The sequence below is a fragment of the Melanerpes formicivorus genome, unplaced genomic scaffold (genome assembly GCF_026170545.1).
Source record: "Melanerpes formicivorus ecotype bairdi unplaced genomic scaffold, bMelFor1.0.p_v2 SCAF_30, whole genome shotgun sequence".
Classification (NCBI taxonomy): Eukaryota; Metazoa; Chordata; class Aves; order Piciformes; family Picidae; genus Melanerpes; species Melanerpes formicivorus.
The window spans coordinates 3,048,516-3,074,824 of NW_027142382.1; the positions used below are offsets into that span (position 1 = coordinate 3,048,516).

A 26,309-nucleotide genomic window follows, 5' to 3' on the forward strand; every position below is an offset into this window, starting at 1 on the left:
AATAATGCTCTATTTCAACAGTTTATATGCATTTGAATTATGGAAAGTTATATGTGAAGATGATAGAAACATGTCTTAACCAGAACTATGGACATGATTCAATGGTTTACTTATTTCTCTATTACATTTCAGCATTGCAAGCTATGTAAAAGTGGCAATGTGGTGTTGTTTTTAGCAGAAACCTGTCCAGTTATGTAGCTATATATCACAAGGGAAAAAACCCACTCTATTTCAACAGTTTATATGCATTTGAATTCTGAAAAGTTGTATGTGAAGAGGATAGAAACATGTCTAAACCAGAACTATGGACATGATTCAATGGTTAACTTATTTCCCAAATGAATGAGAAAGGAAACAGGTTGCTGCAAGCTTCTGCTCTCACTTCCTTATGAGAGAAGACACAGACACTGTCCCAGAAAGAACCAGGCCGTTGTGTACGCTCGTCTCGGGCAATCATGGGTAACTGGGTGGAGAATGAAGGACTGTCCATCTTTGTCATTGTAAGTACAATTTTTGTTGTGATTTGTGTCCAGTAAAAAGTTCTGCAGAAAGTTGTATAAAGCAGTTGTGGCTGTGCAAATGAATGATTCATCTGATTGTGCTGAAACTAAGGCAGCAAGTGCTGTGAAACGCTTCAAGAGAGTAATGTTTTTAAGGAGCTTTGCCTGTTATCTCGCTTGCTGTAGGCTTCCTTGTCAACTGAGGAGTGATCATGTGTTAACTTTGATTTGCTTTGTTAGAAATATTGAAGTAGCTGAAGTTTTTGGGTGCAGCAGTGACTCCAATTACATCTCCCTTAACTGTGTGTGCTTCATCGGAGAAAGCAGTTACAGCAGCTACCCTTTCTCGCACTTTCGTAAACAAAAGTGGATGTAACTGAAAGCAGAGTGTCTTGATGGGTATAAAATTTGTATTAGAGTCAGATTCCAGAATTTAGAGCAGAGATTTATGAATCCTTCATTTAGACAATATTTGCATTGAGTTTGTACACAGCTTGCCCAGAGGGGCTGTGAAAGCACATTAAATTAACGCTGAGCCAGATATAAAAGTACCAAAGATCCCAGTCACATTTAAAAGTGCTAAACAGTAAAGCAGTGCAGTCTTCCTTGAAGAAAACTTAGGCAGAAGTTAATATTTCAGTGTTTTCTTCTTTTTTTTTTTCATTTCACAATGTGATACAAGAGCTATAGGTGTACAATTATATGCATACATACAAATATATGTATATATATATATACACACATATATAACACCAAAGTGTACTATCAGTTAAGGTATTGTTGCCAAGTGTGGTTAGAAGATGCAAATACTTGAGAGGTAGAAAAAAAAGGGCATGGAACTTATGTGTTTGTGTTCACTGAAGTATGAATATTTATGCAAAAAAATATTTATGCTGGTTTGCACAATTAATGTGGTATTGCACTGTAGATGTGTAGCTCCAGTTTAGGAACATAACCTGGCACTTCAGTGCTTTGAAAAGTAGTAACTGTGTTTGCTGTTTCCTTCAGTGACTTGAAGTTGAAACTGCAGAGAGGTGAATTCTGGCTTCTTTTTCTCTTCCACCAGAACTGAAATACTAAAAATTATTTTGAAAGAGGAATAAGGAATATCTTTTTAGAGCCTCAAAGCTATAACAAGGTCAGCTAATAGGGAAAAATGCTAATGAAGTCACTGATAAAGAAACCAGTTAAAAGGACAGGTCACTTGAAGCCTTACCGAAGTGTTCTGCATTGCCCTCTCCAGCTCTGTTGCATGTTGCCTGGGTACAGAGTTGTCCAGCACTTGAAAGAAACAGGACAGACACAATTTTCTATTGATGTACCTCAACAAAACAGAAACATGGCAGCCTTAGCCCCAGCCTATGTTGCCTCCGCTGGCCCTAGCTAAGAGCATGGATGGCTGCCAACTCTCCCACTCAACCCAAGAAGCCAGAGAGCACCATAGTGTTTTTCAAAGGGTCTGTGTCCCCTGTGGGTCAGCACCAAGAAGAACTGTGAGACCATCAAGGATTATGCCAAACCTCTTGGTTTTCTGGGCCTGCTGTCAGGCTACTGTAGTACATGGGAGTGGCGCACGCTCACTTTAAATATGTCTCCTAAGCATTTAATCTTGAGATGGGCTTAGTTTGAAATGAGGATTTGGGGATTTCCCATACACTGCCTTAGCATGGTGGAAATCCCTGTATTTCCCTGCATTTATGCCAACAGGGTAAGATGTTTTCAAGACCTAAACTAATCCCAAGTTTTTTAGATTGCTAGGCCGAAGGACTATCAGAACATATGGGTTAGTAAGGGTGAAGGACTGCAACGTCACAGTTTCTAGGATCCTTAATTTATAAACAGAGATTGGGGTTTCTCCCAGTTCTAAGACTTTCTCTCCTCTGTTTTCCACCACCTAGTAAATCTGCTTGGACTGAGGGCTCACTGATACAGACTGGTTTCACCATAGCATGTAAAATCAGTCAATCAGCATCAGGAGGGCAGATTCCTAGATTCAATATGACCAATTTGGCCAGATGGGCTTTGAGAAGTAGGTCTGAAAAGGGCTAATAGCTTCTCCTTCATTAAAGAAACCTGCATCATAGGGTGTGCAATTGTGAGACAATACCACAGTACAGCTATGAAGAAGCCAATTTTTGGATAGCTTAGACACTGTCCAAGTGCCCTCTGCTCAATATTTCCTGCTGGCTGATTTCAAATCTTCAGCACCTCCTACTCATTTAGGCTATATGTGTAATTTAGACTATCCATATTTAGATTTCAAGCTTCTTTGTCACAGCTCCTAAGTCTTCCTCTTACATAGGTTAATATGTTTGAGAAACTGCCATTTGTAAGAGGCCTTTAACCTTTAATGATGTTTGGAGATTCAGCTTGTCTCACAGACGTAGCTAAACATCCAAAATATGATGGTTCTTATACAATCATGTCCAAACCCCTTGAGCTGTGCAGAAGTTTCTTGTATCCATTGCTTTATTTTGCTTTATTAGCACTCCTGTGTGCACGTCAGACACCATTGCCACCAGAGAAATTTCTGTTGTGCCTGCTAAACCCTTCATACCCTACAGTACACCTCTCTGTGAAAACAAGGACACAATGAGCTGGTTGGCCATTACTGAACCATGTGTGAATTTTGATGTATGATCTCTAAAAACAAACTATCAAGCTTCCTGTTCCATTTTTCAGCTTGTGTGGCTGGGCTTGAATGTCTTCCTCTTTTGGTGGTACTACCTGGCCTATGATATCCCACCAAAATTCTTCTACACCAGAGTACTCCTTGGCGTAAGTAAGACCCATATGTTATCTTGGTTATCATGGCATAGACAGAGTACCTAGCAATTTTTAACCTAGAGCATTAAAGTGGCTGGAGCAGCAGGTTCATGCAGGAGTTAAAAGTCACATCCAAACAGATAACTGAATGCTGACAGATGTTTAATGCTTCTGAATAGAAAGCTGCTTGCAAAATAGAGAGATCCTATTCTAAAGGTGTTTTCAGGTAACTATTATGCTCCTGGTAATTAAAGTGAGTGGGAATTACGGCTGCTTAATTAAGCAAAAGATGAATACTATCTTGTCATTGAACTATTGTGCAACCATTTCCCTTGCTACTGTTTTTCATAGCATGAATAGTTTATAAAGCTGATGGCTCTGAAAAACAATCATCATTCACACACTCATCAAGTGTGTGAACTGTAGTCAAGTGGTGAAGTGATCCTGGACCCTGGGCTATTCAATATCATCCAACTGGTTAATGCAACATTAAGTGTCCTACTACAAACTTGCTTCCGAAGCTACCACAGGTCATGACTAATTGACAGAGAAAATGAATTTGTTCTTGTATTTTAAAAGGCTGATCAGACATACAAATCAGTCTAAGCTTGAAATGATAGAAAAGACATGGTTTAATTCAATAGGGCATGAAATCCCATTTTGCATACAGCTTCCTATCTATGAATCGAATTCTGTCCTTTGCAATCATAGTGCAGTTGCCTTTGAAGTCATGGAGACCTGTGCTTGGATAACTAGAGCTCAGCCTAACATCCCACAGTCAGTAACTGTGTTTTGAAACCAGGAAGGGTTCCAACCAATGCCAGGAGAGCAAACATCAATATTATTTTTGACTTCCCTTCATTGTGTTTGGAGTAGCATGGTCATCATTCCCTTCTTTCAAACAGCCTTTGTTCAAAACCCTGAAATCATTCAAGATGTGAAGAGCAATGTTAAGGGAACATATTCCTAAAAGATGAAGGAACAAATTTCCCTACACTTCCTTCACTGACAGCACAGAGCATAGAAATACTTTCTTCATAAGCTGTCCTTCTGACTACTGTAATCTCCCAGCCAACTGAAACCACAGCAATGAGACTTTCTTTACAGCTTTGGGACTCTACTAATGGCTTACCCTTGTATCCGTGTTTGGCAGTTGATTGTCAGATATGATGACAAGCGTTTTGTACAACCATATTGTTTACTGGTGTCTATCTGAAGGGATGTATTCTGCCTGCATATGTGTCACTGACTTGGTTAGAGCATGATTACTCTGAAATGTGAATATTGCTAAGTACCTTTAGATCTCACACTGCTGAAAAGTTGTGATATAATATATAAATAAAATATATGCCTGGATAATGTCTCAAGTAAGGCATTTAATAACAGTATCTCTCCAATTACAGCATGCTTTGGCTCTGGCAAGGGCCCCTGCAGCTTGTCTGAATTTCAATTGCATGCTGATTCTGCTGCCAGTATGTCGAAACTTGCTCTCCTTCCTCAGAGGATCAAGTGCGGTAAGATGAAGAAAGAATTTCAAAATTTATGAAAGGGAACCTTAGCAGCCTTGCAAATGTACCAAGCAACTTCATCCAAGTTCCCCAAAAATACTTGGGGGATGTCCTTAGTTAAGAAGTAGATAAGCCTGGAGTGTTGGTATGGGCAAGACTGAGATCTATATTCCGATGGGTCTAGAGCTCGGTTGAAAGAGTTAGCTTTGAACTAGCCTCCTTCCAGTCTTCCCTTTTTCCTTGCCTCCTGGGCACCATGCTGCCCTGGGTACCAAGTCCCTCTTCCACTTGGCAGCAGCCATAAGTGGTGCTTGTATGTTTGCCTTGTTTCTCACTGTGTTGACAGCACTGGCTGTTGACCCATTTAGAGCTGGACATCCTGCCCTATGTCTTCTGTCTTTACATGTTTGGTTCTTAAGGTAAATGTAGTTTTCTGAAGACTTTTGAGAGGGGACCTTTTTTTTCATAAATTATATTGCTACTTGTCTGAGCAGCATTTTCATCTCAGGATGAAATAGTTCACAGGCCTTTTGACTATTTCTAGCTCCCAAAAGCAAATGTTATATGCAGCACTGAGGAACCACTCCTAAGGAAAGGACAACTGATTCTAAGTGACAGATGAAGAGACTGCACTGGCTGTATCACAACCTTGAAATCTAGATCTCTAGCTTTTACAACAGAAATAATGCAGACTGCATGCCATGGTGTAAAGAAAAATCAATATTCTCTCCAAGCTCATGAACTGTCCTTTCAAACACATCATGATTCTCCCTTTCTTTCTACCCTCTTTAATACATACATGGTCAACAAAACTAGTTTACAGAAGTTGGTTCTCATCTGTAATGTGGTAAAAATTCTTTCATATAAATGAGACAGCCTGTGGGGGCTGACAAAGCAGAGTAAAAGAGGGCACAATAAAATTGATGAAGTGTTTTAAGAGTCCTTTGTAACTGAAGAGAGTGAGATACAGAGTAATAAGGACATGATCAGAGAAAACCCAGGCTGTACCTCTATCTAGTACATATATCCTGACAATTAGCATGGCTGAATAAATGAGACGTGTTTGCCACATTAAACTTCTAAATCACCTTTAGGAGTAAGGTCAGTGTCCTGGCCTTTTGAAGGCATAATGCTTAGGAGCACAAAGTTGGAACTGCACAGACCAGGCTTTCAGTCTTGTGCTATACCCCTTCAGATTCTGGGATGCTACAAGAGCAGAGCCGTACCCCAAATGTGTGTAAAAGGAAAAATAATAGTAACTAAAAGTTTAGGGTTAAAGTTGCTCTTCCCCTGCCCTAAGGTCAACTAGTATCTGCCAAAATTCAGAGCTGAGTCTGCAGGTTCCAGAAGTCAATAATGAACATAAATTTAGTGAGAAACAGTGCTGCTATTGGATGAATGCAACTGAAAAATATTGATGCACTCTTGATCATACAAGGTCTTCATGGAGTCTGAAATAGATTTCACAGGCATTGACCTGAAAGCAGGTTGGGCAGAGGTCTTCTGAGGTCAAAGCAATAAAAGAGCTGGATACCTTTCTGGAAACAGTACTGAAAGGCTTCAAACTGATTCTAAGGAATCAGAGGAATCCATTCTAGCCAGAATTTTATGCTACTCATCCTGAACTGCTCATCTGCTGTCATTCATAGCTCGACTTTTCTAAGCAGAACCTTGATCAAGCTGGCCCTGTTGTCTTAGTATTCAAGCTACAAAGTAAGTCCTCCTGCCTTGGGCACTGTGATACAATCTCACACAGGCTACACTGAGTTTGCAAGTGAGAACCCTGCAGAGAGCTACATCTCCATTTCTGCTGCCTGCCTGCAGTTTGCAATCGATAGTGCAAAGCCGTATGAGGAAGTGAAGGACACTGGATGAGCAAGGAGGTGAGGGAGAGGCATAAAGTAGGACTCTTAAGACAGATGAAGTTTGTTTAACTTCAGTTGCTTTTCTCAATAAAGCAGGAATTACCTCAAAAAGGAGGTAATTTTATATCTTAAGCAGAACATGCACAGCCAGTGTGCCAGTGGCAGTGTCAGGACTGTGGTGGCTTTAGCACAGGGATACAACAGCTTGTGCTTGTTCTGTTGCGGTCTCTGTTTAGCTATGCTCTGCAAGTAACACCTGTGAGGATCTCTTAAAAGACATAAGGATCTTAAAATGTCACATAACTGACTGAAAGGGTAGTGACCTTTCCAACAGAAATGCCATTGGGTTTGGAGAGAGAGAATTGTTCAAACCCACACTGTTCAGTAAGGATATGCTGGAAAGTCTTGCCTTTCCCATCCTACCACCCAGAAATCAAACACTACAAAGTTGTTTGTTATTAATTGAAAGAACAGGCATGTTATCTTTTCATGCTTTTTCTTGCTGTATTCATCACTGTTGTTAAAGAGCCTTGCTATGGAACCCAGATACAGCATTTCGCCATTGCTTGGCCTTCAGCTTCCTAAGCAGAAAGGAAAGGTGCAAGGTGGTCGAGCAGAGCTGGCACTCCCTCTCTGTGCTACAGTTTATTCTACAATCTTTTAATTATGTCTCAAAGTACATGATACTGAGAAGGCCAAATTTCTCCTGGTTGTTGTTACAGTTTCTCCTGGCTGTTGTTACAGCCATTGCAATAGCCCCAGAGCATTAGAGTTTGCCCTTTAATCAATGTCACAGCTGGAGAATAACTAAAGGAGAGAACTGTTTCCTACTCATCTTTTTATCTGTACAACTGATACTTATAAGATATTTAGAAGTGGACTGAAATGGAAGAGTAAGGCCATTGCTGGTATACTTCCACTAAGTAAAGAACAAATCAGAAATTAAACTGTTCTGCTGCTTTGTCATCCCTTCTTTTCTTTCATTCCTTGATGGCTTGGGATGATCAGCTCCACCCTGTCAGATCTGGAGATATTTTACTTTACTGCACCATCCAGAAAGTTAATATTTTGCAAACATCTGGGAGAATATTTTGGGTTCTCTTAATTTGTTGTGTGAAGCACACACATAGTTCCTCTGAGGAAACGTTTGTGTCAGTTTGCATAGAGTTTTCTTCCTTTTGCCAGTCAGTAAAAACAATATAAAGATACAATACAGGATAATCATGCTTTCTACTGTGTGGAGACAGCAAATGCTAGCTTCACAGGAACTTGAAGCTGCAGGAAACCTTCCATTCACTACAGCAAAATTTAGATGGGGGCTGTTAGGAACCTGGCATCATTTTTAATGCAATTATCATCCTGTTTCTCTTAAGAACCAACTTCTTCATTTTTGTGCTCCACAGGTTTTTATTTATTTATTTATAATTTCTGTTTCTCTTTGGGTAACTCCAGCAATAAGTTGTAAAGCAATGGCCAGCAAGTACATCCAGTATTCTGGGGAAGGAATCACTTCATATTTCCAACCATAAATGACCAGCACATTTGGGATGGAAGCTCCCTGAGACAGTTATGCTCAAACTTCACAATCCTTTTATACAGTGTGAACCACACCAGGATCCTGTGCTAGGTGGCATCTTGAATCTCTACCAAAGCAGTCACCCTGACATGGCAGACTGTGATCCCTCCTTCTGTTTACATGTACATGTGACAGATGAGATGTACTGGATGCTATGTTACTTCTCATTATCAAATACTCTGTTTCAATGAAACATGTTAAAACATTCTCTCACACTCCCATATTCTGAAGTATGGTGTGGGGGAAATATTTGTATCTATCTTTATGATTTTTAGATTTTTCACTAGCAACACTGCCAGCAGCTGTGCTCAGGGCCCCAGTTTTTGTCCTTGCATTTAAATAAGTATAGAGAGATATCACTAATAGTCTTCAAATACTTGTTTTCTCCTTCAAACCCGAAGTGCTGCTCTACCCGTATCAGACGACAGCTGGACAGGAACCTCACCTTTCACAAAATGGTGGCATGGATGATTGCCCTTCATACTGGTTGGTACTTGTATGTTTCTTTATTGCTTTCTCCTGCATTTTAGATAGGATAAAGGTGGGAATCAGTTTCTTAAGGATACGGTAGGTGACCTGATTTCATTAACTTAAAGGAGTGAGCATGATTCCTGACGGCTCTGCAGATGGGAGAGGACAGGATTTAAAAGCGAACCCAACACCCAATGGTCCAAATGCCACAGGAATCAATCATAGAATCAATAAGGTTGGAAAAGACCTCAAAGATCACCTGCACCAAGAGTAGTGTGGCCAGCAGGAGCAGGGAAGTCATTGTGCCCCTGTACTCAGCACTGGTTAGGCCACACCTTGAGCACTGTGTCCAGTTCTGGGCCACTCAATTTAAGAAGGACATCGAGACACTTGAACGTGTCCAGGGAAGGGCAACAAGGCTGGGAAGAGGCCTCGAGCACAAGCCCTATGAGGAGAGGCTGAGGGAGCTGGGGTTGTTTAACCTGGAGAAGAGAAGGCTCAGGGGAGACCTCATTGCTCTCTACAACTACCTGAAAAGAGGCTGTAGCCAGGAGAGGATTGGTCTATTCTCCCAGGCAACCAGCACCAGAACAAGAGGACACAGTCTCAAGCTGTGCCAGGGGAAGTTTAGGCTGGAGGTGAGGAGAAAGTTCTTCACAGAGAGAGTTGTTAGCTGTTGGAATGTGCTGCCCAGGGAGGTGATGGAGTGACTATCCCTGGAGGTGTTCAAGAGGGGATTGGACGTGGCACTTGGTGCCATGGTTTATTAGTCATGAGGTCTTAGGTGACAGGTTGGACTTGATGATCTTTGAGGTCTCTTCCAACTTTATTGATTCTATGATTCTGTAAGTCCAATCATCACCATCTGCAGCCACTGATGTGGTGGAGGAAGGTGGGGAGTGAGGCTAATTCCAACCCATGCTCCTGCCAGCCTGGCTCTAGCAGCCACCTGAGAAGATGAGAGCCATGAGATGCTGCCAAACCTCATTGACAGTTGTGGAAGCCAGCACATTCCAGTGTGTCTCTAGGGAGGAGCACAGGGATCCAGATCTGGCTGTGGGTTTGAGAAGTGGGGCTCAGCCATGGTCATGTTGAGGTGCTGGGTCCTAGAGCAGGGGCTGGGTCCCCCCTGGTTTGTTACTTCTGGTTTGGGATTTGATGCCTCCAGCCTGTGAGTCTCTCCATGGGGAGGGAGAATGACTTTCCATGGGGCTAGCAATGGTGGGGTGGTGTTGGCAGTTGCTTTGGCTTTCTATGAAACACCAGCTCCTGGTGTGAGAGCCTCAAAGCTGTGTCCTTAGAGCACTACCAGTGAACCCCAGTTAAGCTCCTTACTCCTTACCTTTGCCTTTGGCTGGCAGTGAGGAAAGATGGCTAAGCTGGACACCAGCCCTCTGGGAGGCTGCAGTGGTGTTCTACCAGGGCAACATCCTGGATGCAAAAAATGAACATATTTTTTTTAATAATAAAAAAAAAAGAAAGAAAAAAGGAACAGGTTGCTCAGGCATGTTGTGGAGGCCCCATCCCTGAAGATATTCAAGGTGAGGCTTGATGGGGCTCTGAGCAGCCTGATCTAGTTGGGGATGTCACTGCTGATTGCAAGGGGTGTTAGAGTAGATGATCTTTAAAGGTCCCTTCCAACCCAGTGTGTTGTATGATTCTAAGACTTAAATCAGTTTCCAGATATTATTCTGCAACTGGCAGAGAGCAAAAAACAAATAAGAAAGATTATTTTTCTCATGAACTGTCAGCAACAGTTATGACACTGATTAATAAAGGGTGTTTAGCAATGCCCTGAAAAACAGATACCCTGGCTTTAATTCTTCTTTAGACATTTCTTAGCTGTCATGTCTGAAACTAATGATAGAAATTATGAAAGAAAAAGGTATAAAAAACCTTGGACAAGCCATGGAAATGTTTTCCTCTTTTATCTCTCATTTTGTAAATTGTTTTCTTTGTATTTTTTTCATCCCATCAAACTTGTCACATCTCAATGCAAGTACCTTATGAATCACATACCCTAGAACAGCCTTTGTAGCAGTAGATTACTTGAGCTGAGCAGGTTCCCTTTCTGAGTTGTGGCTGAAATCTTATCACCACTTCATAGAAAAGGAGCAGGGCAATGCAGTTAATGTAAAGCCAGAGAGGAGATCTGCAGCAGAGGTTGCATTATTGTGGAGTGTTAGATCTACACCCATTAGTATTCAGTATCACTAAGGTTGGAAGAGACCTCAAAGATCATCGAGTCCAACCTGCCACCACAGACCTCATGACTAGAGTAGGAAGGACACTACTGCCCACTGCAGGCTTGAACTCATGACCTTCCACATTAAGTGTCTTGTGCATTACCAACTGAGCCACAGTACCATCTTAAATTACAAGTGATGCTTGAAGATATATTGCTCACAACTGTGCTAAAAAACTAAGTCAGTCAACTGCTTAAGAAAGATTCATTTTAATGAAGATGTTGATAAACAACAAATGACAACAGATGTTGCTAGACAACAAATGAATACAGAAACACAAGTTTCAATCCCCAACTCCGAAACTGGAGAAGAAATGGACCTCTTTTGAAGGTGAATAAGTATCTGGTAATGCAAAATGGGAAACATTTAGAAAAGCATTGTACAATAATGTGTGATGGAAGTAGTGTGGAACTCCTTAGCTATAATAGGTTTATGGATGCACCCCGCTCAGCAAAGAACATTCTTAGTGATTATTAGCAGTACAGCAGAACAAAGCACCAACAGCAAATGTGATAGCAAAGAGATCCAAATTTGCTATTTGGCTCTTTCACAGAAACCTTGGATGCTCCTAACAAATAATTTAAGCCATCCCATTCTTCAGTTTCCAGCTATTCAGGTGCCACCACTTCAGTTGTTGAAAGTCTTGGTTGAACAAAGGCATCATGGAAACTTCCTTAGTTTATAGAATCATAGAATGGTCCAGGCTGGAAGGAACCTCCAAAGGTCATCCAGTCCAACATCCCCACAGTCAGCAGGGCCATCCCCAACTAGATCAGGCTGCCCAGGGCTTTGTCAAGCCTCACCTTGAATACCTCCAGGGGAAGGGCCTCAACCACCTCCCTAGGCAACCTGTTCCAGTGTTCCACCACCAGAACTTCTTTCCTTCCATGGTAAATCTCTAACAGTAAAACACATCAGTCATCCCAAATTGTGAAAGAAGAGGGTGAGCGTAGCAGAGGTTTTAAGGTGCTGTTGACAAAGATTACAAAGTTTCAAGTGTTGTCCTAAGCAGCTGAGTGATTACCCTCTGAGTATCTTGTGCTTAACCCTGCTTATGTCTTTTCTGTCACTCCTAGCCATTCACACCATTGCACATTTATTCAACGTGGAGTGGAGCGTGCAAGCCCGTGTTGAAGAGGAAGGCACTCTGGCAGCTGCACTTTCTAGCCTTGGTGACAAGCCACATGAAAGCTATGTCAACTTTTTTAGACAAACTATCGGGGTAAGTGTCACTGACCTGTGAAGAGTCCTTATTACACTTGGTTAGATGTTCATACAAAACTATTTGATCAGAGTGCCTGTTTCTGTTGTGCACAATCTGGGTCTGGGCCATCTTGCAGCAAAACTTTGTGTGATTCATTCTTTGGTAATTATCAGTAATATTGTTGCTGAATTTTGGAAATCAGAATTGCAGAATGGCTTAGGTTGGAAGAGACCTTAGGGATCATCTACTCCAACCTCCCTGCCATGGGCAGGGATGCCTCTCAACTAGAGTTGACTGCTCAAGCCACCCTCCAGCCTGGCCTTGAATACCGCCAGGGAGGAGGCATCCACAATCTCCCTGGGCAGTCTATTCTAGAGTCCAACCAGCCTCGTACTGAAGAATTTCTTCCTGAAATCCAGTCCAAACCTACTCTCCCTCAGCTTAAAACCACTCCCCCTTGTCCTGTTGCTAAACACCCTTATGCAAACTCCCTCTCCAGCCTTCCTGTAGGATCCCTTCAGGTATTGGAAGGCAGCTCTAAGGTTCCCCAAGTGACTTCTCTTATATAGGCTATACAACCTCAGCTCCCTCAGCCTATCCTCATAGCAAAGGTGTTCCAGCCCTTGGATCACCTTTATGGCCATTCTCTGGACTCATTTCAACAGCTTTGTGTCCTTCTTATGCTGGGGACACCAGAACTGGATGCATCATTCAAGAAGCATTTAAATACTTTATTTTTTTTCACCAGAGGATTTCAAAGTAGTTTTAAAAGATGATGTCAACACAAATACCCTGTGAAGCACTCTCCTGACTAGGGTAGACATGGCACATAGAAATTAAGGCAAAAGTTTTGATCTGAAAGCATCCTAAAAGTTTTGGTCTGCTTAAGCTCTGGTTATAAAAACTAAAATTGCCAAAAGCACAAAACCCAGAAGAACTGAGCATCCTGTCTGTGTATGAGTTACAAGACCCATAGCTGCACAATGCCACTGAAAAGGAGAGTTTTAATTTTGTTCCCTAACCATGGATGTAGAATTCCAGATTTTAGTAAAGGGCTGTCCAAATGTTTTCATCTTCCCCATGCTCAAATTGCTGAGCTGTGGCAGAGTTAAAATGTTCAGAGTGGGAATCAGTAGAAATCCTTTTCTCTCTACTTCCATATACTTTAGTGAAGCTAAATCTGCACTGTAGCAAAACTGGAGTGGGAGTTTGGCATTGTTCACAGACAGATTCACACAGCGTGACTTGAAGACTTGCAACAAGGTGAAGGATTTGGCAAGTGGGACAGAGGCTCCTCTTTGATACAACCCTTTCCTCAGACCAGTGTGTGCAATTATTTCACAGAATCCTGTGGGAGGCCTCTATGTGGCTTTCACATACTTGGCTGGTCTCACTGGTGTTGTCATCACGCTGGCCCTCATCCTAATCATCACATCATCCACCAAAACCATCCGAAGGTCCTACTTTGAAGTGTTTTGGTACACCCACCATCTCTTTGTCATCTTCTTTATTGGCCTTGTCATCCATGGTGCTGGGTGAGTAGTCACACTTATCACAATACATGATAATTACTGTATCTTAATGTCAAGCTCTCAACACACGTAACAGGGACTTTAAGCAGCAGGGTGTTTTGATGGTGATGATAGGGCAATAGAGGCTCTGAGAGCCAAGACCCCCTCACTGATACATGTAACAACCTATTCATGTGCATCAGGCTTCATGAGACTTTGGCATACTTAAGCTCACTGATATTCAGCTCATTCTGATATTTTAATTGGAAAGCTCTTTTACAATGTTCCTGTTTCTAATTGTTAATTTGTGTGTCTCTCACAAAAAGAATTGCATGGCACACATTTGCATAAGAACTGATACACAGTTCTGATAATGAGACTGATACACAGTCTGGAATTTTGTTGGGTAAATGAAAACCATAATGCCACGGATCTGTCTTTAAGACTTGGATGAACTTCAATATCTGCAGCATTTCAGAAAAGATTAAATGGCAACTTTAAATGAACTTTAGTTCCATTTCATAAGACCACAGAAGTGCTGGGTAAAGAGGAAAAAACAAAGCATCCAAGCCACATTTCATTGCTCATAATTATGCTTTATTGTCCATTTTGAAGGAAATTCTAGGTGCACTAGAAAGTGTGCTTTGAAAATGCCTAGCACAAATGGCTATTCAAAAACACTTCCTCTCAGTCCAATAGTAACAGAGAAAAGACAAATACGAGACTGCAACAGGAAGAACAAAAATAGAAGGCAGATGAGAATTACCACCAGCATATTTCTTCATTCCAGCTTCCAAAACCAGAAGAAGGTTTGGGCAAAACCTGTTGAAGGAAAGCAACAGCATGTTTCCTGCTGCAAATATTGTATAATTACTGTCAAAGCATCCAAACTTGCCCCAGCAGTGACTACACAATGGTATCAGAAAGCAAGCATCGTTCTTTCTAGAGCGCAATGAGGAGCAGATATTTCATAAAAGTTAACGTTTTGTTTACTTTCACATTCAGTGTGTTTCCACCATGTTATTACACCACACTGAAAAGACAAGAATTCGGGCAACAGTAGAGTTGAACATGGTTGTCAGAGAAGTTCAGCTGGTTTTGGAAGGAAATAAGCACAGAAATATTGTTATCTGTAGAAGGAAGGATGCTTTCTGCCTGTGAACTCAGTGCCTTCACTTATTTGGCCTTAAAGGCAATAATGATGTGTTGAGTTTAGAAAAACTACCAATACCTTAAAAAAATTGGAAGGCTTGTTACACTCAAGGAAGGCATCATAGGTGTGCAAAGATGGATGTTATGGAACAAGTATGATCTGAGAGTCTCAAAGTGACACGGTACAGAGAAGGACAGATGTAAGTTTACCTCAGAAGACCAAAGGTTGTGTCATACACTGTGGTGGGTTGAAATTTCCATACTCAACATTAAATTTGCCAGACCAGCTCAGGTGGAAGCAAATGAAGGCTGTATTTACAAGCAAAACTACAATCTACAACGGAATGCAATGAATAGGTACAAATATATACAGTATTTGCAATATTTACAGATATTTACAATTAATAAACAGCACAAGGAAACCCCCTGGTCAAAGACCAGGGGAAGCTATTAGCTTCTCCCTCCTTGCCTTCCCCTTACCCCCTGTACAAAAGGGAAAAAGAGAAAGGAGCAGAGGGACTTTAGACTTAGTCAAAACAATGCAGCCAAGGTCAAGCAGAAGCAAGTTAGTATCTCTTCCAGAGAAAGAACAAATTGTACAGCCTGCTTATAAAGAGATAGCAGAATTATGGGACAGAATAAACAATTTACACTTTTCTGGTCCATCCCTGGACCTTTCTGGTCCTCCTGGAGGACCCAGTTCTAGGGTTTTTTTTAAAGACACCAGCCTCAAACCATGACAAGAGGGTGCTGAGATTCAGATTACTTTGCCTTGAAAGCTAAAGTTAAATTTTCAGCAGCAAAAGAAGTAATTATAAGCCTATTCTGCTGAAAGCTTAATTACAGTACTGGAAGAACATCTACACTGGGTAATAAGGGAAAGTATTTTCTTTCTCTTATACAGGGTACTGAGATTGTCAAACCTTGGATGGAGCATAGGGTAAAGCAAAAACCTTCAGGGCCACTTTCCCTTAAGCAACGGGGTGAGGAGTGGCAGGAAATGGGTTCCTCCTGTTCTCATAACTCATCCCAGAGGGCAGCTGAACCCATTGTCACTAGTGGGGAAGTAAACTGTAACTGGTAATGTTCCCACACATTGCAACTCGTGATGCTCCTGGGACAGTGTCATTCGTTCCCTTTATTTGTCTGGCAGGATGTTAATCAAACTTTTAATGAGGAAGAGGTTCATTAGTAATATTTCTGACCAGTACACTATTTTAACATTCAAGACTGTACACAGGCTTTCTCATAACCCTCTCATATGTCTGGCATACATAGGACTTAGACACCATGGGTTTTTTGAAGGATCAGAAACATTGGAGGTGTTCAAGAGGGGATTGGACGTGGCACTTGGTGCCATGGTCTAATCATGAGGTCTGTGGTGACAGGTTGGACTCAATGATCTTTGAGCTCTCTTCCAACCTTGGTGATACTGTGGTACTGTGGTACTGTGACAGTCCAGTTAACAGAAACTGAACTAGAATAGCAGAAAAAGAAGTCATGGGAAGAAAGTGTCAACTAAATCATATTGGCATAAAACTGAGCAGCCTGATCAGAATTGGACTGTGTCTCGGGAAAGTCATCAGATCTTAGTGTCAATTTTTCTGCTTCAACCCTCATCCCACTAATGGACATCATTTGGGGGATTCTCATGTACCTCTCAGGTTAGCAGAACACCAGAGAGAAGCAGGAAATAGTGAACAAGATCAGAATATATTTTCCCCCTTAAAAACTGTCACTCAGCACTAGCTCTGCCACTGGGAATGCAGCAATCAGGCTGCTGAAACCGCGGCAATCAGGCTTCTCAAAAATAGAACAACAACAACAATAAACCAAACAGAAAATCTCAACCAAGTGAAATTATAGAGGCCAGATCATCAGCTGACATAAGCTGGTGTAGCTGGCACAGCTGCTTTGGGTGAGAAGCATTTGTGTTCATTCACAACCAACTGAATGGCTACTCCACAGCTTTAGAAGGAGAAGAAGGGTCAGAGGAAGAATGTAAGCAGGAAAGAGTCCTCCAGATCTCTGAGATAAACAACAGAAAGACTTTATTTGCTGGTCACTAGGAAATTGATTACCTTGGGCACTCCAGGTCTTGTTTTTCTTGAAGAAAAAAAATTATTTCTATTATTTCAGATAGCTCTGGAGAGAATGATTTTTTCTTATTGTGATCACAGCCTGCAAATGGTAATGAACACACCTCTCAGTTCCTTACCTCATTTTGTAGTCAGTATTTTCCCCAACAATATTTCCTCCCTATTTATATCACTTAAATAGCAATTTTGTTAGCTGATTGGAGCAGTAAGGCTTTAACAAAGCTGTAGCATTGCAGAGGTCCAGAACTCCACATAAATAGTGTAGTAGATGAATAGAATAAAAATAAGGGATGGATGCCTTCATTTTCATTTCATTGCATTAATGGTTTTTATTTGTTTCCAGACGTATTGTACGGGGGCAGACAGATGAGAGCCTGCATGAACATAATCCAGAGATTTGCTACAAGAACTTCACTCACTGGGGAAAGAAGGGGGCTTGCCCAATCCCCAGGTTTTCAGGGAATCCCCCTATGGTAAGAACAGTTGCCTTGAGTGCAAATCCAATTGAAAATGTTTACAGTTTACTCTTTTTGTTACATAACCCATGCACGTGATGTAGAAAAGCAGCTATGTAACCCACAGTGCTCTTCAGTGGCAGTTTAAATAAAGCAAGAGATTTCAACACAATGGATTATAAACACAGACAGACAGGCAGCCCACTTGCAGTGCACTGTAAAATGACTACAATTAACAAGTAAAGCAAAAGAGCAAATTGTGTCTGAGAACTGTTCACCCAAAATGTATTTTGTGGCTTGTGGGGATTTCTAGAGAGTGCTATCATTCATATTATAAAAGGTTTTGCATTATTAATGGACTAATGATTGTTAACAGAGTATTAATACCTCTGGAAATGTGAATTGAAACTTCAGCTTTTATTGACTAACCAGGCTGGTTGGTTGTTCAGATTTCAGCCTGATCTGTTAACAGAAGCAACATCTTTTCCTGCAGTAATATGGTCCTGAGTCAATAACACTTTCAGAACTTTACTCTGAATTTCACTTAGTTACCTTAATTTTTAGACAAATACAGCAAGATATTTTCCCATGAGTGATTTTGTAACTCTAGTAGCAACTAAAATGCCTACTGCAACTCTCAACAGTGAAAGAATTTCCCTCTCTGACAAGAAGTAATTTTGAAGGTGTTGTAGCTCTTAAAGGTTCCAAGAGCCTAGACTACTTGAATTTCATCTCTGCTTAGAACATTTCCAGGACTGGATTTAGTTTAAGTTTCCATCATCATAATTTGACTTCTTACCTTATTCTGCTTACAGACATGGAAGTGGGTAATAGGTCCCATGTTTTTGTACCTGTGTGAGAGGTTGGTGCGGTTGTGGAGGTCACAGCAGAAGGTTGTTATCACAAAGGTATGTTTTGATGCTATGCTTAACACCAGGCAAAACATTACCAAACTTGCCAAAAGGTGCAGCAAAGTCAGCAGCTCCTACACCACAGACACTGTCATCAGGGAAAAGAATGTTCTGGCTGCTGTCATGATGCTAACCTCTATCATGATGCTACCCCCTAAATGTAGCCTACCCCTAAAAGAGAGGAAGAGGAGGACATTAGCTCAGGTACAGGAAAGAGAAATTAGTTTTCTTTCTATTGAGTGAAAAATTCAACAATGTAGAAATACCACAACCTTAAGAGTAATCTAAGATAGCAAGTCTTTGTTTGCAGAGCTACTCAAATCCTAGTTCCATTTTTTTCAGCAGAACAAATTACTTCTGAAAAGGATAGTTAGGAGGTGCCTGTTTTGTGCAAGGAAAGCTAATGCTGAGCTTCCATTCCCTGTGGTACGTTGCAGAGATATTGATCCTGGTTCTAAAAGTCTGACAGTCAAATTAGCATGGCACTAAGCTCAAACAAATAAAACTACCTTGGCCTTTCCCAGTGTAACTTCCTCTCATGGCACTGTGCTGCATCTTGTTGACATGCCCTGTTCAAATCATAGCAGGGTTTGGGGGGTGACATTAGGTGACTCTACTATACCCTGGAACAATGTTGACATGTTGGAAGGCTCCTATATACTAGGGTGCTTTTTGGTAATTGTAACAAAGTACCTCTGAGCCATTTCTACACCATATGTCTATGGCATCTGAAATTATCTTGGCAGATAATTTCTTCCACAATCTTAAGCACTATTATTAATACCTGCATTAATAGATAGAGAGCCTTAGTTCTCCATCTTGCAAATCTCTCATGAAAAATGAGAATAACCCTGGCAGGTAACTCTAGGATTAAAGACTCTTAGTGATGGAAATACTAGTCTTGTTCCTAAAAGATTGCTTCTATTTATTATTGGCTAAAGGCAGGCAGAATGCAAATTCCCATATTACAGTTCTCACACAGCCATAACAACATTGGTTTCCAGTGGTACTATCTGTCCAATTCCCTATCTGTATGACAGTTCTATGGTTTTGCCCCTATATATACAGCCAGGTCCATTAACACTATCATAGAATCACAGAAAGGTTTGGGTTGGAAGGGACCTCCAAAGCTCATCTACTCCAACCCCCTCTGCAGTAAGCAGAGACATCCTCAACCAGAGCAGGTTGCCCAGAGCCCTGTCAAGCCTCCCTTTGAATATCTCCAGGGATGGGGTCCCAACCACCTCCCTGGGCAACCTGTTCCAGTGTTCCACCACCCTCATGGTGTGTACCACTGTGTAAGGTGCCTCTGGAATTAACAGCATGCATACACATGGATCTGGTGATGTGTTACAAGATGAAACAACCTGACCTGTCCCTTTTGGACTGGCTGCAAGCATGGTGTGAAAAAATACTTCAACCAAAAATTCACCATCTCCAGTTTTTCATCTGTCAGGTGCTGTTCCTCACTCACAGTTCTGTCTGGGAACTTCACCTTACCCTGCTAGCAGATGATGATGTAAAAGATGGAGGATGCAGACATGCCCAGTGAACAGTGAAGACAGCCTTATTTTCCCTTTGTTTTCCTTTTGCCCCCCTTTAGGTGGTCATTCATCCCTTCAAGACAATTGAGCTCCAGATGATGAAGAAGGGCTTCAAGATGGAGGTTGGGCAATACATTTTTGTCAAATGCCCAGCAGTGTCTAAACTGGAATGGCATCCATTTACATTAACCTCTGCTCCAGAGGAGGATTACTTCAGCATTCACGTCCGTATTGTAGGAGACTGGACAGAGGGCTTGTTCAACGCCTGTGGATGTGATAAGCAAGAATTCCAGGAGGCATGGAAGTTGCCTAAGTGTGTACAAAGATTTTCCATGATAGAATAACCAACACCTATGACAGTTTATTTTTTTCACTACTGGTTTAGCAGCACCTATGATACAATGCTTAACTATTTCCATCGCAGATGTGGTCCTTAGATGGCTCTTTACAGTTTCTTCCTATTAACCCCACCTCATATTTTGCTGACTAGTATTCATCCCAAAAATTCATTATAGCAGACAAATATCTTTTTATTGTTATTTTAAATGGTGCTCATAAATATTTTCTATTGATTTATGAAGTGTACTTTCAATTTCAGGATAGCTGTGGATGGCCCCTTTGGAACAGCAAGTGAGGATGTATTCAGATATGAAACTGTTATGCTCGTTGGAGCTGGAATAGGGGTCACCCCCTTTGCATCTGTACTCAAGTCTGTCTGGTACAAATACTGCCACGATGCAACCAACCTCAAACTCAAGAAGGTACATGTCCTCTTTCCCGTAACCCATGCAGTCATTCAAGGGCTGACAGCCCAATGCAAAATGGCCCCAGAAGAGGCCTATGTGAGTCCTAAGAGGCAAGTCCAGTTACTTCACAAGACTAGCATGCAGGGAAGCAGGAGTGTCCAAAGCTAAAACAGAGCAAAAGGAAAAATAACCTATGAGCAAAAGCACACATGCAGATTCTGGCTGTGGCCCTAGGGATTTCTACCTGCAGCGGAGATGCTGTTTAGTCTGTGTGAGAAGCACTAATACAGCCCATGCAAATATTGCATTCCTTCCCCAAGCACAGAGAGCAACTTTATGTCAGTGGAAGAGCACTGCTACCATCCTCCTCCCCCATCCTGCCCCTGGAAAGCCCCTGTGCAGAGGTGTGGGGAAGTATTCAGAGTACAGAACTGGTTTTGTTACCTGCTTTAATTTATCTTGCCTGCCAGCAGGCAGGAAGATAAAGTCTATGTCTAAGCCATTAATTTATATCCTAATAAATGGTTTTATAAGGATGTAAGTGGGGAAACATCATTAACTAAATAATGTAACCTGCTGATGGATGAGAAATAGAAAGATGTTTCCTTGTTCTTGCACTCACTCATTCTGCTTTGCAACCCTCACAGCATCAAAATTCCTGAATAGCTTCAATACCAGCCTACCTATATACTGAAGTGGTCAGGCCACTTTCTACAGGAACTCCATAATCCTTATTCTGTCAGCAGGCATACAACCAGAAAACCAAAAGTGCTTATGTCCTCTGACAACTCACTCTTGTCTCTTCCAGATTTATTTCTACTGGCTTTGCAGGGACACTCATGCCTTTGAATGGTTTGCTGACCTCTTGCAGTCTCTGGAGGCTCAAATGCAGGAGAGGAATAATGCAGAATTTCTCAGCTACAACATCTACCTTACAGGCTGGGATGAATCTCAGGTAGTAACAGGGTGGAAAACACCACTTACATATGCAATGAGGTTGATGTCAGCATGTCTGTTATGCTTTGGGAAACGTTCAGATGGTCTTTATCCTGGGCCTCTGTCTGGGTCTCAGAGGTTTTAGACCAGACCAGACCAGGTTGGAAAAGACCTTTGAGATCATCAAGTCCAACCTATCACCCAACACCATCTAATCAACTAAACCATGGCATTTTAAATGCAGGCATGTATTATCCATAAGAAGCTACATGGGATCAGCTGCTAACATGCATTCTGACTTCCTTTCTGGTTTACTCTGGCTGTGCTCTCTGTGAAGCAGTCTTTCCTCACAGCAGCAACCTTAGCTGACCATGCAAATATCTCTTAAGACAGGCAGTACTGCTTAAAGCACAAGTAATTACATCTGGGGCTGGAGAAACTAACACACCAAGTTCAAGCAATGGCAGGCATACTTGTTTCAGGACTCTCAAGTTCTCTATCTGGTCCCATGCACATAGGTGACTGAGGATAAAAAGGAGCAGCTCTTCCATGAACTGCTTGCAGATGTGTGATTGAGTCAGGAAAGGTGCTCAGTCTGCTACTTTTAGTGATGTTTTAATTTACTTATATCTCACTGTTGCAAATTTCACCATGTGCTATAGTTCAGCTAGATGGACAGGGAAGGTGGAAGCAAGGTAAGAAGTTATCACACATGCAATGGGGAAAAAAATGGAACAGAAGAAAAGTCATACTTTTTTTATTGCTTGAGGAGAAAGTTACCTGTAACCTTTTTCTCATATAAAAGTGCTGCAGGATTGCACAAGGCTTTAACTTATGTCCTTAACCACATCTTTTCTTCCTGGCTTTACTTAGCTTAGCTGCTCTGTGTGAAAGTTGCACAGGGAGGGTGGAGAAGACCTGCTCATATGGATCAAACTTTCCAGAGATCAAAATGTCAGGACATCACTAAGGTCAAGGGACTTGTATTATTGTACCTAAAGGGGAAGCTTTGGTTCATTCTTACAGCTTTATTTTGCAGTTCTTGGACTAAAGCAGCTCATTACAAAAGGAAATGGGCTTAAGTTATGCCAGGGGAGGTTTAGATTGGACATTAAGGAAAACTTCTTTACTGAGAGAGTGGTGAGGCATTGGAACATGCTGCTCAGGGAGGTGGTGAAGTTATCATCCCTGGAGGTGTTCCAGAAGCATGTAGATGTAGTGCTTCATGATATAGTTTAGTGGTCATGGTAGTTGGGTTATGTTTGGACTCAATGATCTTAAGGGTCTTTTCCAGCCTTAATGATTCTATGATTCTATGAAATGTAATTAATTGCTGTGTCCAATGCTTTGTAGCTTTAACTCCTGAGGTAATCCAGTCTGGGGAAAAGGAGGGGATAGACACTGACAGTCAGCACTAGTGTTAGCTTTCCTTTCTAATATCCATTAATTCCATATTCTCAATCAGGAAATAATTCAGTGTGCATCAACATTATTTACTTTTGTTTTTAACAGACCATAATGCTGCCATATCTAACTCTGTTTTTACATCGTCCTTTGTGTTTCATTTCTCACAGGCCACTCATTTCGTAGTGCATCACGATGAAGAGAAAGATGTGATCACAGGCCTCAAACAGAAAACCTTATATGGAAGACCTAACTGGGAGAATGAGTTCAAAACTATTGCAGGACAGCATCCTGGGTAAATCTGTACAAATTGATAGGATCTGTGGACTTCCTCTGTGCAAATGCCATAATGGCACAGTCTTGTTCCTGTGGCTGTTCAAATTGGAGGAACATTCTTTTTGTTCTGAAAATCTCCAGGTATTTTCTGGTTTTGGCTCAGCATGGACGTGGTCTGTGGTCTTGACCACATAATTTTAACCTACAATTAAAACAAACAAACCCCCCAAAAACAAATCATCCCTTTTTGGTGGGGTACTTCATAGAGTGTCTAACCACTAATAGAAAGGATAGGAATGTCTAAATAACTCCAAAAATACTTTCTACCTCAAAAACCAAAACATGAATAGGGATGACCTTGCGCTGAGCATCCGAAATTAGAGATAAAAAAAGAACAGCTCCTCTCAAGAATTTATGCTGTAAGCTCATTGAAGCTCTATTTCCTTCATTCCACTGAGGTCAATAAAACTGTCTTCAGTGATTTTGCTGAGCTGAGATTTAACCCACCATTTCTTTTAGAAGCAGCAGTAAATGCCTTGCAAGTTTTGAGGGGTTGCAAGTTTTAAGGGATAGAATGCAGTTCTACTTTAGTTCCTGTATGTGATGGAGAACCTGCAGAACATAAGAGCGATTTACATGAAAAACACCCAGCTGCTCCATACCTAGTTCCTGACCATATTTTCATTTTCTTAACAGCTCCAGAATAGGTGTTTTTCTCTGTGGACCTGAGGGCCTAGCTGACACACTCAACAAGCAGAGCATCAGCAACTCAGAAGCTGACCCCCGAGGAGTACACTTCATTTTTAACAAGGAAAATTTCTAACTCCCAGAGCATGTGGAAGCCATTTAATACAAAGTCTAAAGACTGGATCTCCTTTTTCTATTTAAAGTCTGGGGAGGACAGCCCAGCTTCTAATCTCAGCTACACTAATGCAAATCCCTTTGCTTCTTGGGAATTATTTTTGGCACTGTGCTAGAGTAAAACAGTCAAGTTTTACCTTGGGAAAGTTTGCACTGCCCTCCTGTTGCTGTCAGTTTGGTAGAAATCTATTTTCTTTGTGTGATGGGATTTCCTCCCAATTAACTGCCACTCCTATTATTCATAATGACTGCTGAAGACTCTAGGCAGCCATATTCATTTGGGAGCCAATTCACACCCATAAGGCTTAATGCTATTACAGAATAAAGCATAATACATGCTATTAGGAAATCTCATTCACATCAGCATCTTTCAGGCTTCCAAATACAAACCTAAATAGTCCAAGAGATAACACAGGCAGCTGTTCCTCTTCAGGAAAGCAGAGAACTGGAAAGGGACCACCTGGATTTCTGAGTGCCACCCCTACCTGGGCTGATGAAGATAAGAGTCAAACCAAGTCCCCTGGGTTGTGAGCCATCTCTTGGCTGATTCTAACACTTTCAAGTGTCACATCATTAAAATTACAGAGCAGCGAGCCAAACAAGAAGAGATTTTGTGTTTTCAAGACTGCCATTTCTGATTCTGAAGGCTGATAAAACTTGTTGCTAAAGACTGGTAATTTTCTGAAACATTCTTAAGTGCATACAGTGCTTTTGGCCCTATTGTTCAGCTGTTCCTCTTTGATAGTGAAACAGGTTTGAGAAAGCAATAATCACGTGGGCAGTAGCTGGAATATCTATGAATAAAGTTTCTGATGTGTACAAGACACCCACACACAGCACAGTGCTTCTGTGAATATATACATATATATTATTTACATATATATACATAGTACTTCTGTACATACTTCTATCAGTATGTACACTACAGATAATAGGTTTTTTAAAAGGGAAGGAAAAAAAAAAGAAAGGGGGGAACCAAAACTTTTAATACCAACAGCAGAGAAAAGAAAAGCATTAAAACCAGCAGCAGAGAAAACAATAATGGAAAACAACAAGTGCAGAAAGCCTTGAAAACCCCACACGGTTCAGTCTACTAAACTGTTAGTGACTTCTAAACTCCTCAGCCAAGCCCTGCAACAGCTCCTACACAGTACAGAACCTTGCTGACAACGTTCTTACAGAAGCAAATGGTATCTGGCAATTTCAGACAAGCTTGTATAGCCATCTGGTTGCACACAGCATATTTTAAAACTCCACTTGCCAGACAGGATGTGTTCTCTCTTCACAGCATTTTAAATGTTATCCAGGCACTCCCCGCTACTTCAGGACAGCCTCCAAGTTATTAGTACCAACTTCTGGCAAATGCTGGTGGAGAATTTTTCAGTTCTTTCCCTCAAAAACAAAAAAGGGAGAAACCCCATATTTAAATCTACATCATTCTGATTGAAGCACACCTATTAAATTAGAACAGAGCGTAAGCAGAATTATAGGAACTTCTTCTGTGGAACAGAAAATACTGCTACTGAAATAGAATACAGCTCTCATCCTGTGCAGAGAGCACTGAAATATTTGCCTTTGCTTTTTGAAGGCTTTTATGCAGTTAGAAAGTGGGCAAAGAGGGATTGCAAGGGGTCTAACGGAGACAGCATACTTGTGAAATGACAGCATCACGTGAAGTCTTGGAGGTGATATATTTTAATTCATTTTCTAAATGTTGCCATGTTTATTCTTAGAATTCCAGTGATCTTTCTTTACTCAATTGTAATGACACTCCTTAACCTCCTGCTTGTACCAGAGGCTGATTGTCATCTCAGACTCAGAAAAATGAATTCTGTGCTTGTTAATAAATCAGTGTCTTCCTGAAACATATAAAAAAAATAAGCAGATGAGAGCTTCTCTATTTCTTTCTGGGATCCTGGGGTGCATTAAGAAGAGTGTGACCAGCAAGTCAGAGGAGGTTCCCCTTCCCCACTAGTCTGCCCTGGTGAGATCACATCTGGAGTATTGTGTCCAGTTCTGGGCTCCCCAGTTCAAGAGGAACAGAGATAGACTAGAAAGAATCCAATGGAGGGCTACAAGGATGATTAAGGGTCTGCAACATTTACCTTATGAGGAAAGGCTGAGAGACCTGGGGCTGTTTAGCCTGTAAAAAAAAGACAAGGCTAAGAGGGGATCTTGTTAATGTCTATAAATATCTGAGGGGTGTGTGTGAAGAAGAAGGTGCTAGTCCCTTTTCAATGGTGCCCTGTGATAGGACAAGGGACAATGGATAGAAACT

The 26,309-nt window shown here is 41.3% G+C and overlaps 1 protein-coding gene across 1 annotated transcript; it reads left to right on the top strand.

Moving 5' to 3' along the window:
- Positions 1-340: 340 nt before the first annotated feature.
- On the top strand, positions 341-25,911 carry CYBB (cytochrome b-245 beta chain). Its single transcript, XM_068155066.1, has 13 exons — positions 341-500; positions 3,183-3,278; positions 4,670-4,780; positions 8,617-8,701; positions 12,009-12,154; positions 13,481-13,671; positions 17,242-17,371; positions 18,169-18,261; positions 19,868-20,121; positions 20,407-20,569; positions 21,363-21,509; positions 23,065-23,189; positions 23,867-25,911. The coding sequence occupies exons 1-13, from the start codon at positions 456-458 to the stop codon at positions 23,991-23,993; spliced, it is 1,713 nt and encodes a 570-aa protein (XP_068011167.1). The 5' UTR covers positions 341-455; the 3' UTR covers positions 23,994-25,911.
- The last annotated feature ends 398 nt before the right edge of the window (positions 25,912-26,309 follow it).

Excerpts from the sequence above, each read along its gene's own strand:
- CYBB (XM_068155066.1), top strand. The coding sequence starts at position 456 with ATGGGTAACTGGGTGGAGAATGAAGGACTGTCCATCTTTGTCATT. Across the intron at positions 8,702-12,008 it reads GATGATTGCCCTTCATACTG|CCATTCACACCATTGCACAT; the intron begins GTTGGTACTTGT and ends TGTCACTCCTAG. Across the intron at positions 18,262-19,867 it reads AGAAGGTTGTTATCACAAAG|GTGGTCATTCATCCCTTCAA; the intron begins GTATGTTTTGAT and ends GCCCCCCTTTAG.